The sequence below is a fragment of the Malaclemys terrapin genome, chromosome 19 (genome assembly GCF_027887155.1).
Source record: "Malaclemys terrapin pileata isolate rMalTer1 chromosome 19, rMalTer1.hap1, whole genome shotgun sequence".
In the NCBI taxonomy this organism is placed as follows: domain Eukaryota; kingdom Metazoa; phylum Chordata; order Testudines; family Emydidae; genus Malaclemys; species Malaclemys terrapin.
Window position 1 is genome coordinate 11,327,953 of NC_071523.1, and position 13,052 is coordinate 11,341,004.

The 13,052-nt window shown below is 45.2% G+C and overlaps 1 protein-coding gene across 4 annotated transcripts in view; it reads left to right on the forward strand.

Moving 5' to 3' along the window:
- Window positions 1-13,052, forward strand: part of MTOR (mechanistic target of rapamycin kinase) — a 103,680-nt gene that overhangs the window by 19,686 nt on the left and 70,942 nt on the right. For 2 of the 4 annotated variants that reach the window (XM_054009144.1, XM_054009146.1), the window contains 10 exons: window positions 237-278; window positions 1,306-1,392; window positions 1,968-2,135; window positions 2,398-2,510; window positions 2,909-3,071; window positions 3,407-3,499; window positions 4,332-4,478; window positions 5,738-5,880; window positions 8,587-8,749; window positions 8,840-8,985. In XM_054009144.1, coding sequence (XP_053865119.1) covers window positions 237-278; window positions 1,306-1,392; window positions 1,968-2,135; window positions 2,398-2,510; window positions 2,909-3,071; window positions 3,407-3,499; window positions 4,332-4,478; window positions 5,738-5,880; window positions 8,587-8,749; window positions 8,840-8,985 — 1,265 coding nt within the window. The remainder of the gene's footprint in view (window positions 1-236; window positions 279-1,305; window positions 1,393-1,967; window positions 2,136-2,397; window positions 2,511-2,908; window positions 3,072-3,406; window positions 3,500-4,331; window positions 4,479-5,737; window positions 5,881-8,586; window positions 8,750-8,839; window positions 8,986-13,052) is intronic. The other 2 variants (XM_054009145.1, XM_054009147.1) reach the window with 1 other exon arrangement.

Below are 13,052 nucleotides of genomic sequence, written 5' to 3' on the forward strand. Positions count from 1 at the left end.
GGGAACTCGCATGAGTTACTGGAATTGGGTTTTACATGTGGGATGGGAGCAACAGAATTGCCCCCATTCCTGCTATAGAACCACAGTCCCCACTGGCAATCCTCTAGCAGACTGAATTACTGCTCAGATTGGAATGAAAAACCCTGGCGCTCTGGGTTTGCTGGGCGCCTAGACATGACTGACCTAACTTGCTTGAAAGCTCTGCAGTTTTGCACACTCTCTTTAAAAATTTTCAGGTAAAAGAAGATGGTGAAAGTGTACTGGGGAGAAGAGCTGAGGTGGGTACAAAGCACAAACCAGGCAGTTCCCTGCACTGTATGTAAACATCCTCTTGCGACTCCACAAGAACTCTGGGTTATTTTTCAGTAAACATGTATATGTTGCCCTCGCCAAAGAGGCTGCTTTTTATCCCTGGTCCACTTACCTGATTTTCATTAAACCCCATAATCTATTCTTCTGAGCTCCACTTGCAATTTGGAACACATTGGCCTGTATTTGCTATGAACACCAATTACAATCTACACCACAAGGTTTGCATGAAAACTGTGAAATTTAATAGAAAATGATACAAATGTTGGTTGGGGTTTTTTGTGGTTGGTTTGGTTTTAAATAAGCATTTGTGGACCAGGGGTGCTCAGCCAAATTGTTATATTATTTCACACCAAACTCAAAAGTAAAATCACTACAGTGGATAGTTGCACATGATTTTGTTTTGCTTGAACAAAGTGAATCATGAACCGGACACAGCAAATGTACAGTAGAATGGTCTAGGTCACAATACTCCCAGGGTACAATTAGCCATCTTTCTAATGAACTCTTAACCTGGCAAGTACTGCAATCTGTCCCTGTAATATTCCACCAATATGCTTTGGTGGGGAGAGGGAGAGAATATAGAACAAAGTATCTTAAAATCTGGGTGAGTTTGGCCAGCAGTCAGGGGCAAGAGATCGGGGCTACATTTTCAGAAGCAGCCTCCAGGTCTGAATTTATAAAACGATGTGGTATTTCAGACTCTGGGTTCAGACTTGCGAGTCTGTTGTTTAAACACCTAATCAATTTGCATGCGTAGAATCTCTTTGGTGCGTGCATATCCAAAGTTTTAAATACTCACAGCAGTGGATAAAAATACCACCTCTGGGTTGAGGCTGAGAGAGAGAATTTGGCCCCAGACTTCCAGCATTTATAGCTGTGCATGTTGTTTAGTTTTTAAAGGCGCTTGCGATTAGCCTTTGAAATCAGATTTGCCCTGAGTTGCACGGGCATTTGGATAGCAGCATTGAGCACTTACCTGTTTCTTCCTTTCAGTTCCTGTTCCAGCAGCTAGGAATGTTGGTGTCTTTTGTGAGGAGCCATATTCGACCCTATATGGATGAAATTGTCACCCTTATGAGAGTGAGTACAACCCTTAGCCTGAACCCCAGGATCCTGGAAGGTGGTTAATTATGCTTTCCTTTACTGAGCAGGTGGGGTCATTCTTGAGGGAACATCACAGTCACAATGTACCTGTCCATCCAGAAAGAGAGGTCGGGGGAGATTAACGAACCTCTGCAGCTGCGGAAGGCAGGGAAATTATTAATGATGGGAGAAAAATATTGATTAATAAAATATCATTTAATAATAGTTTCTTCTTCTAATCCAGTCTCAGAGCTGTTACTCCACTGAGGGTACCTGCCATCCTCTCTTTGTTAGGATTGAACCTGGGCTTTTCTAACTACTGCTGAACAGCGTGGGATGGAAGCTGGAGCATTGTGATTGTAACCAATGATTCGTCTGTTGCCCGAAAGCTGGTGTAATAAGCAGTGTCAAATAGGTGGCTTGGGTGTTTTTGTTTTTTTCTTAAGTTGCTTAAATCAGGGGATTGCCTAATGGAGGAGAAGGTTCTCCCTAGTGTTAACCTTACGCTGTCTCCTGGTCCCGTCCTGCATACAGCTCAGCGATAGAGAACCCTTTTTGTCTTTCTCCTCCAGGACTTCTGGGTCATGAACAATTCTATACAGAGCACAATTATCCTCCTTATTGAGCAAATTGTGGTGGCTCTTGGGGGCGAGTTCAAGCTCTATCTGCCTCAGCTCATTCCTCACATGTTACGGGTCTTCATGCACGACAGTAGCCCAGGACGCAACGTCTCTGTCAAGGTGAGCGATTCAGCCGGTGAGGTGACATGTTGGGTACTGCCTGTCCCGGAGCATCGTTCCATGGGCCCACATCTGGCTACACTGAAGCAAGAGGGGTGGAATAGCCCCACTGCCATAAAAGCATGGGATAAAGTGGTTCAGTCAGTGCTCAGGTGAATGCACTGTGCCAGAGCAGCTTCCAAATGGAGATAGGGTTACTTTAAATCATTGCTGTTTCATGACTTTATTAAGCTGGGTGGCATTGGATCATCTTTCTCTCCAGCTGTTGAATGCGATCCAGCTGTTTGGCGCTAACTTGGATGACTACCTGCATTTGTTACTACCTCCCATTGTAAAGCTGTTTGATGCCCCAGACGTCCCCCTGGTGGCTCGCAAGTAAGTATCTGCCAACTCTGTACTCTCTTCTCCACTCTACCTCCATTCATCTGTGTTCCTCAGTGGCTGCTGTGGTCCTACCTGGCATAGATTGCTGATTAGTCCCTCTAGGTTTTCGATAATCAGATGCACGATTTACTTGAAGGCCTCAGCCCTAGTGCTCTGTGTTTCTCAGATGCACTAATAAATCCTGGCTTTCCCCTGCCATTGGCTTAGTCATTGCCATATTCAAGCAGTCTTGCAAGTGTCGTCACCAAAAGCCCACTAACCTGCCACGTCTATTTCTGTTGTTGCTAATGGCTGAGACATATGTGCATAAATCGCTTGTATCTTTATAATCAGCCTTCTCCTCCTATCCTGTCCCATCAATGAACGAGTCCTTTCTGCTCTGGTTTCAGAGCTGCTCTGGAGACTGTGGACCGCCTGACAGAATCCCTGGATTTCACTGATTATGCTTCACGGATTATTCACCCCATCGTGCGGACACTAGATCTAAGCCCTGAGCTACGGCCAACTGCCATGGATACATTGTCCTCTCTGGTCTTCCAGCTAGGGAAGAAGGTAATTTCCTCCTTAAGTGTGACAGAGGGGAGGGAATTTCCTTCATGGCTTTAAAATGGGAGGATTTAACATGTAGTCAGCCTGGATTTTAGAGAGACAATGCCCAGTTTTGCAGTCTTTCCAGTTTACAATTGTGTATTGGAGTGGGTTTGCCCATACAGTGTCTCCCCTGCCCTCCCCCCCTCCCCCAATGGTTTTTGGTAGCATGTGTTTTTCAAATCAAGCTCTTTCAGATTCTGCTTCTAGCTGGTCAATGAATTGAAGATGGAATCAGTGGGTATATTGCAGTCTTGGTGAGACTGACTAACTGGCTTTTGATTCCTTCTCCCATACAGTATCAGATTTTTATCCCGATGGTGAACAAGGTCCTGGTGCGTCATCGAATAAACCACCAGCGGTATGATGTTCTCATCTGCAGGATTGTGAAGGTGAGTTGGCTTGTATGATTGCAGCCAAGTGTGTAGAATCGGATGCAGGTAGGTTCTGAACTGAAGCTACTGCAGCAGAAGACTCATGTAGGCTTCTCGCTGTTGCATTGCAGAGTAACTGTTTCCATGTTCTGAGTAGTAGAAATAATATAGTTGGGTATTTTGAGACTGAAACTGGAAAACTTACCTGCCTTGTAAAACTTGGGCTCCCCATAGAAAAGTCTCTGAAATGGAGGGATCTACAATAGTAGTTTGTGTTTTTCCTTCTCTCCTTCACCATTTCCACCCTAGGACCAAGGAAGGATTCTCCTGCTTAAGCCCAGTTTACTACAGTAGGTCCCATAGTTCATAAGTCAGGAACTGCTCCATATTTCCCAACATAATTCCATTGTTATGTCCTCTCCTGGTCACTAGCACAATGTCTTTCTACAGCCCTCACTGAGACAACTGGACACTGATTTGTGGAGTATTATTATTCCACTGTATTATTCCACAGTACGCCATTATTTTGTGGCGTACTGATTTGCGGTATGACTGAGTTTGGCTTCTCCATCTTCCAGTGTTGGGAGCCAAGATTTCTTGGCAGCTAGTGCTGATGGGAATGGGATGACCTGAGCTCACAGATGCCAAAGATGTAATATGTTGTTCTGAAAGATCATCCCCCTATCCCAAATTGAGCTTAACAGTTGGGAACTTCTTGAGTTTCCTTTCACCCAGACAGGTAGCCTTGAGCAGAAAGTGGGAGGGAGAGGTGGGGAGGGAAGGACTGTGCACATTAAAGGAAGACTTAATAGTGGCACACCTTGCCTTCACTCTGAGCCATTGATTGCAGGGCTACACCCTTGCTGACGAAGAGGAGGATCCCCTGATTTATCAGCACCGAATGCTGAGAAGCAACCAGGGAGAGACGCTGACCAGTGGCCCTGTGGAAACAGGACCTATGAAGAAATTACACGTCAGCACCATCAACTTGCAGAAGGTGAGTTATGGATTTCCCGCAGTAGCTTGCTGCAGAAGGTAGGGGGCTATTGGTGCCTTGATCAAACAGTTATGTCTGGAGCATCTGAACATTTTTCAGGGCTCTCTTGCATTGCCAGCTGTCAGCCCCAGGAGTAGACTTGTTTGGTGTCAGGGGGCTTCCTTTAGAATTCTAAGCCACTTTGAGGTTCTCTCTTGGTTTTAGAGGATGTCTTGCGAGCGGTTCAGACGCTGGATTGAAAGCCTTGTAGTAACACTGAAGGGCTCTTTCCCCATGTCTGATGTGTTCGCAAGATTCCTTGATTCTGAGGAGTGAGCCTTGGAATGGTCTATCACTCACTTCTAGATTTAACTACTTCAGCTCCATTGTAATGTTTTTTTTCTACCCTCACTGTCCCCCAGAATAGCCCATTATTAAAGGCAGCTGTGTAAAGTGCCCTCTGTTCCATGTTAGAGAAATGTTCAAATGAACTCTCTGTGGTGCTTTACAGTTCTGTGCGTGGATGCATCTCTAGGTATTGGTACATGTGAGACTATTTAGACCACAGACAAATAGTGACTGGCTCAGGGGGAAATAGCAGGAAAGTATTGACCCAGAATGACCATAATGACTTTGATAAGTAGCCCTTTGCTTTAAGTGGTAAGTGCAATGAAGGAACTGGGTTCTACTTAGGACAAGTTCATGGCTACCGGTCCACTAATTGCAGTGCTTATCCTCGGCACCTCTTCCCAACAGAAGGCATTGGAGCACTTTGGCTGGCCTCTGGATGCTCTCCATCTGCTCTTAGGAGGGCAATAGCACAGTTATGATTGGTCACATGAGCACTGTTTGACCATAGGCTAGATTCAAAGGGGTGTATGTGTGGCACTCCCTCTCCTCAGCAGGATGAGGGGCTGAGTTGACCTTGCAGTTCCAATTCTAGACGCACGCTATTAGGTATTTCAAAGCTGATGCTTAACATTGACATGTGACATTGGGTGTGTTTTGCAACGGAGAGAGAAGGGCTGCAGGTCTTGTTAAACGTTTATCGTGCGTGATGGGAACATGCTTTGGGTGGGTTGCTTAGAAATGAGGCTGGATTGTTGCAAATGGCCCTGTGGAAGGAGAACCCCACCAGGGAATGGAAGAACGGATCGTACCAGATGAACTGTAGAGCAATGAAATAGAAACTTCTCTTGCTTGAAGCTTCTAATCCTCTACTTTGGGCTCACCTACTGGCACTGCACTCAGCAGCTGAGCTGTCTTGCTTTCTGTGTCAGGCCTGGGGAGCAGCAAGAAGAGTCTCCAAAGATGACTGGCTGGAATGGCTGCGGCGGTTGAGCTTGGAGTTACTGAAAGATTCCTCGTCGCCATCCCTGCGCTCTTGCTGGGCCTTGGCTCAGGCCTATAACCCTATGGCCAGGTACAGTCATTCTGTATTTCCTGCCTCTCCTTAATGTGCTTGCAGCACCAGGCACACGCCAAAAAAAAGGGTAAGGAAATGGAAACTCACATAAAAGCTGCTGAGTTTTACATAGAGTTGCCTATTGCTTGGGCAGGGAATAAAATGGTTGGCATTCCTGATTGGCAGCTCCTCGAGGTGCGATGTTGAGTGGGAGGAGAATTTTCAATGTAATTCTGTCTACTGTTTTTTCCAGAATAATAGAAGGCAAATAAAAGTGAAGCTGAAAAAACAGGAAAGTAAAAAATAATTTGTAGAGCCCTGCATCTCAGATAAGATTCCTCTGGGTGGAATAAATTGCTCTGATTTAAGATCATTGTAACCAGTAGGTCTAGGGCGACTTGGTTTTCGTGAGCAGCCGCCTGTTCATCTCTTCCCTGTGGCTCATAATTGTCACTTCAGTGGGCGGGAACCTGACTTTACTGTTGTCTCGAGAGCAACTCGTTTCTAGTTTATCTTTTTTGATAGAAGTGAATTGTAGCATGCATACAATGGAAAGGCTGATAGATTGGCAAAAGTTTGGGGCTTGCTGTGTGGGCAGATATTGTGCAAGTGTCCTTTACAGCTCTGCAAATGCATCTCAGTTCTCTCCTTTAGTATTTCCCTGCTATTCTAGCCCCACTCCCAGAGTGCCCCCATCTTTCCTCCCGCCGCATGTGCACTTAATCCTCCCTGCAGCAACCCCTGCTATACCCCGGTTCTATTCTGTAGTGAGCACAGACTATGTGATAACTTTGTGATGTCAACACATGTCCAGTAAAAATACTAAGGGACATTCTCCCTGCCCCACTAGTTCAGGCTGGAACCCAGATACAGTATTCAGAGCAGAAAGGATAGACACGCTCCCTGCTGTTCCAGTCCACCATCATCATATTGTTTTAAACGATTTTATTTTTTTTAATTTAATCTTGTTGGGCATTTTGTGTTGAAGAAATAAACACAGGAATTTCTCATTCTTGTGCATACCAGAATGAATTGCAGGGCTCTGCACAGAAGGAACATAAAGTGTTTCAAAACCAGTGCTTAAGCCACTAAGATCTCTTGTGGTTCTGTGGTCTAAGCATAGTGTTTGGAATAACAAGACTTCTTGCAACCACATGTTTTAATCCTGGCTGCATTCATTCAGCCCTTAGTTTATCTACCTGAGTAGGACAAAGTTATCTGCAACTTGTGTGTGAGCCTCTGGAGTTAGATCTTCAAAGCAGAGATTCTGTGTATCAAACATCCTGTCATGCTTTTCCATCCCCTTGGCCAAAAAACTCCCTCCCCCGCCCTGTTGTGCAGTAGGCTGCATAGAGCTGGCTACCAGGCTACTGTCCTCCACCCCCAGTGATGACTGCAATGACTTTTCTACTTGTGGTTCGTAAAGCAGGTCGGAAACCTTGGTGCTGAAAGGCCCTGTGTAAATGTAAGGTAATATTTAATAGAGACGATACCAGGAATTTCAAGAGAGCCTTATTTATATTCATTTTATATCCTATTTTCTCTGCATTAAAAATGAATAAAGCAGCTAATTGAGAGAAGGGTACTAAGACAGCAAAAGCAAGAACCTCCCCAGTGATGCATTTTAGTCTTTTTGTTGAGGTTTAATATGTTCTTGTAGTGTGTCCCCACATAACCTCGCACTTAGAATCAACTACAGAAGAGAAGGCTGAGGTTGCATTTGTCAGGGCTTTAATCATCTGCTCTCTTGTGAGTCTGGATTCTGATTTCTAGTACCTCAGCAAGATTCGTCTAGCTGTTAAGCTTCATAATGATCCAAGAAATACTTTGATTCTCTACAGAATCCCTGAAATAGTTTCAGCAGCAGGCAGAATGCTGAGGCAGCAAGTGATAAGCCTCATATTGGAGCGCCAATTTTATGTAGAACTCTATCCGAGGATGGTGGAAAGGGTTTGTAAAACCTCTTGTTGGGCCACGGCCCGGGGGTCAATCCACAAAGGACTCCACCCTCACTTTCACTCCCCATCTAAAGACAAAAGTAAAATTACTTAAAATATTCTGGTCCACTAATAATAGTCTCCAAATATATCCCCAGAGCACATGTGAGCATCCTACCTCCCTCTTGTGAAGGGAGACTGAGGCAGAGGTGACTTGTCCAAGGCCATGGAGAGAAACTGTCAGAGCTGGGTTTAGAACTCAGGAACTCCTGGCTCCCAGTCCTGTGTTCTAAGTACTAGTCAGACTGAAATCCTGTCGCCAAGTGACCTTCTATTTGTACAGTATCTCTCACCCAGATGGTTCTTAAAGTGCATTACAGAAAGATCACTCAACCTATATGCAGTTCGGAAATCACTGAGGGTACTACTGAAATGTCATTACATCTGGGGTTGAACAGAGTAGATGTTTAGGGCATGGCAATACTACACAACGGCTTAGGAACGGCAGTGAAGAATTCCATATCTGTCAAACTTCAAAGGGAATCGAAAGCGGCATAGTGCAGTTATCTGTGTTTAGAATTTGGGAGGGTTAAAATCTCTTATTTAAAAAAAGCCAGGACATCTTCAGTGACCACCACCTCAGTTTTGTCATCATGCTGGCTTCGGCATAACTCAGCAGTGATCCTGAGCTGAACACAGGAGCTCAGCCCACAGCAGGAGAACAGAAGTTGGTTTTACAGTGAATGGTTAATCCCTTCCTCTAATCCTGTTTTGCCTCCATCCTCAGAGATCTCTTCAATGCTGCCTTCGTTTCCTGCTGGTCCGAGCTGAATGAAGACCAACAGGATGAGCTGATCCGAAGCATTGAGTTGGCCCTCACTTCTCAGGATATTGCTGAGGTGACTCAGACCCTGCTGAACTTGGCAGAATTCATGGAGCACAGTGACAAGGTAAGAGAGCCCCTCGTTGCAGGACGGGGGTGATTGTCCTTCCTTCCTGCACCCCCACTCCATTTCTGATTCTGACCTGTTCCTCTCCAGGGTCCGTTGCCATTAAGAGATGATAATGGCATTGTCCTGTTGGGGGAAAGAGCTGCCAAATGCCGTGCCTATGCTAAGGCCCTGCACTACAAAGAGCTGGAGTTTCAGAAGGGCCCCACCCCAGCTATTCTGGAGTCTCTCATCAGGTAGCGTGACTCTCATCAGTTCTGGTTGTGCCTGACTTCCACCAAACTTCCCCTGCCCGCTGTTGTCATTTACAGTAGACCCACTCCACTCTCAGGCAGCAAAAAGAGATTTAGAGTCTTGGCCATGGGGTCCAATGTGTAGATTAGCAGATTGTTTGCTTTCAAGGGGGCATCTGTAGCTTGCAAACTGTGCACACTCACACCTGTCGAGTTCGTTTCTCTTTCTGTGCTGTAAAAATTCTGGTGTGAGCCGGCATCTGAGAGTTGGTTATTTCCCTCTCTCAATGAGCTGGAACCTGCTGAAGTTTTGCAGGACCCAGTTACAGAAGCAGATCAGACAGAGTCCTCTGATGTTCCCTGGTTAGGTGCGAGTCCCCAGGGAGTGGCTGAAACGTAGATGAAAGATGTTTCTGCACCTTAAAGGAAACACAGTCCGTGAACCTGAAGCTCAGCAGCTGAACAGAAGGCTTTTGGGAAATGAACTTGGCCTTTTTTTGTATCTATTGTTGCAACTGAGTATTTCGAATTGGGCTAAACTGGTGTTTATCAGTGAGATGGCAGGAATGACTGGGTTTAAGGAAAAGCCAGGAATTACGGTGTGTGTGTCCCACTCCACCTCCCGCACAACAAGGGATTGTGACAGCGTACCCCATAAGGCTTTATGGGGGTGTTTATAAATGTATGTATGATATAACTGAAAATCCCTGTGATTTCAATCCGTCTGATTCTGAAGAGTTTTGATCATGAAATCAAGCACTGTTGGGCAAGTCTGCAGCCAGTCAAAGTGAAATACGCCACAGAAAAGTCTGAATTCCCACCAGTTTGTCCAGCCATCACAATGGATGGTACCTTTTGTGCTCTTAATATTGTTACTTTAAATGCCAACATGAACCATTTCTTTTGTGATTGTCCTACTGGAATAACCAACCACTGCATTTTGCAGTGTGGCAGGAGTAGTGTTGCTGCACCTTCTGTTTTCCAGGATCATGCCCTGCAAGCCTAGCTTGTGGAGTCCACGTGTGACATCCCGTTGTTTTGTGATGATGTAATGGCCACGCTGTGGGAACATGATATGGCAACGTCATCACGGTGGAAGCATCAAAATGCCATGATGCAAAAGTTTCTCTCTAGACTAGATGTACCTGCTTCACCCAAATCTCCCATTCACTTGAAAGAAAGGCTCTGTCTAAGTAATGTAGCTATATTTGCAAACAGTTAATAGAATAGTCTTTATATTGGGACATGATACCTTTGCTTGTGTTTTTGAAAAGACTGATTAGGAGGAAAGTAAATGGCCATTTATGAACTGCATGGACTCCAGTAGTGTGTTTGGGATTAGCAAGTTTTCTGTATAACTTGGCCTGGTTGTAGCAGCAAAAGACATTTCAGTATAACAAGCTAATAAATATCTTTGTAATTGATCCTCCTTGCATCTTAAAATATCATCTGCTGTTGAAATGCCTGAGGTCAAGTACAATATAAATTCCACAGATTTTGCCAAAGCTCTCTACAGACTTGCTGTTTTTGCTCATATCTCATCCAAAGCTGCTGCTGTAACAGAACATACCCTGGTGAATTTTTCTTCTGCACTCCTAAGCTTGAATAATTAGAGGTACTGTTTAAACTGTTGGTTGGTGAGGAATTTTCCAGAGCACGTGTTCGTTAGTGGGGGGGGAAAATCTGCCGCTGCTGCATTACTTTAAAAAGCCATTGTTTATGAAATTTGTTCTGCTGTTCTAGAGGCAGCCAATGAAAAGGGCATTTAGCAGTCACCTTTACTTTGCTGTATTACTTGACCTTCCTGTGGTGTTTTGTATCCTACGTTTAGGAAATGCTGCGATAAAGCTAACTGAATGCTAGGCCAACACAGACGGCCTATTAAAGAGATGCATACTCTCCTGGTGAGCAGAGGACTGGGAATCAGGAGCTTTTGTTTATAGCTGACTTGGGCTGGATTTGAACTGGTGAATTAGATTATCTTTATATCTGAGCAAAAATATTACAGAGGCTTTTGACTCTTTGGCTGCAAAGAGCAGTTTCAGGCTGCAGCCCCAGGGTGTGCTCAGCTGTGCAGGGCTGCACTTGGCTCAGCTTTTCAAAATTCTGCTTGTCCAGCACAAATAACTTCTGTTGTTTGGATGGGCAAATAAAATATCACATCACGAGGATGGCAGAAAAGATTTTGTGTCTAGGCTAGTAAAATTTCATGAGCGCTCTGGTTAAATTATGTTAGCTTGGCAGGGCCAGGCTACCTTTGAAGTGTTGTCTTGAGAATGCACAACTCTAGAAAGCACCTCCCTGACTTTTCTCATTTCATATCAGCCCAGACAGCAATAACTTCTAGGTAATATTGTCAAATGCTTTTGTTCCCCAAGGTCCTATTAGTATCTCACGATTGGCGTATTTTTCAGTAGACTTTAGCCATTATGCCTAGGATCGGTTGTCTACTTTATAATTCCCTGGCTTGCTTTATGTGCTGGAATTGGGGTGGGGTGCAGCCTTTTGGCCCTCTCCGTTCTGGTTCCAGCTTTGTACTGGCGGCAGTTCAGTCATTGCCAGCTGGCGACAAACTGTCAGGTTGAAAACGGTCAGAAACGAAACATCTACAATGCTAGTGACAAACCCAGAGAGGCTGCAGTTTTTATTGCTGTAGCAGGAAGGCCCTGCAATGGGCAATGTGCAGCCCGGACTGTCTGTGATTTTCCATTCTCATAGCACAGACACGTCTCTCTCCATTAGGACTCTAAAGGCTGACTCCAGAGGACTGGGTACAGAGAGGCCAGATGAAGGGTTGTTCACTCTCAGGTCACACCCTCCAGAGCTGTCTGAAATTCCTGACATGGTTAAACATGGCTTTTTTTTTTAAAGATTGAAACTGAAGTTGCAGGGCCCTAGTTAAATACAGAGGGGAGATGTGTGGAATTCCCCAAATAAGCACTACTTCTCCCCCCTGTGTACCACCAAGCCTGCTGTAGTACGTGTCCTGGCTCTGTAACCAAAGATCGACACATCTTGCTTGAAACACAAACTCCCTGAAATCACAGCTTCGGATCCTAGATGGGTTAACTTGGTCCATCTACCTTGAGAGAGGGATAAATTAATGTGGGTAGGGCAGATGGAGAGTCTCTTCGACAAGATCTTGCAAACAGACCTGTTGTCTGCACTGCAGGAATATTAAAAGTCCCATGGCACTATTTGTAAGAGGTATAATTTGGAGGCCAAAATCTGTCTGTTCTCACCTCCCAGAAAATTGCTGTGCCGTGTGCTGTCCACTGGTTGGTGCCACCTTCCACTAATGGCTGTATTTCTGCAGTGCTGTTTGAATATAGCTTGTGAAGTACTTGGGGAGCATTCCGGCTCAAAGGCACTGTAACTGTAGGTGGTTATAAAACGCCTCGGGATTTATGGCTCTTGAGCACGATTTAGTGAGGTGCCAATGGCAGGCCCTTTGTGATGAGGACGGAAGAAATAGCTGTACTGTCGTGGTGAATACTATGGAGTTGTCTCTAGCAGGCTCTGATAGAGCTGTAAGGGAAAAGAGGGCCAGGTGGAAAGCTGGTGCAAGTTCTTTCAAATGCGAATTAGTCGATGCCATTGCAGCACCAGGTTTGCAGGTGTTGTGGCCATCTTGCTCTGCAGTGGTGGTCATGGCACATCCAAGAGGAGGTCACATAAAAACCCCAGCTTCTTTTTGCCTTTCAAACCCATTCCTGAAGCAGCAAAGACTTCCCCTTGCATGTCCACTCAGTTTATCCCTCTCCACTCTTAGAGATGTTAGCGTGATCGGTGTCTGCTCCGGCATTCCGCCCCCCTCCTTGTTTGTTGTTAATGTGACTTTGCTTGGCCTTCTAATATGTCTGTTCTGGGTGTTCATTGTATTTGAACTGTCTATCCAGTGCCTTGAGTGCTGTTTGGGAGTGGGAGGGTGAAGACTTCCTGAACATTTCAGGAGTCAAGGCTCTTTCGGTGAAGAAATAACCAGAGTTGGAGCAGGCTTGGAGGTGCAGCTTTGGGGTGAACATCATGGCTCTTGGCCTCTAGGTGGAAAATGCTGTTGTGGCAGATTG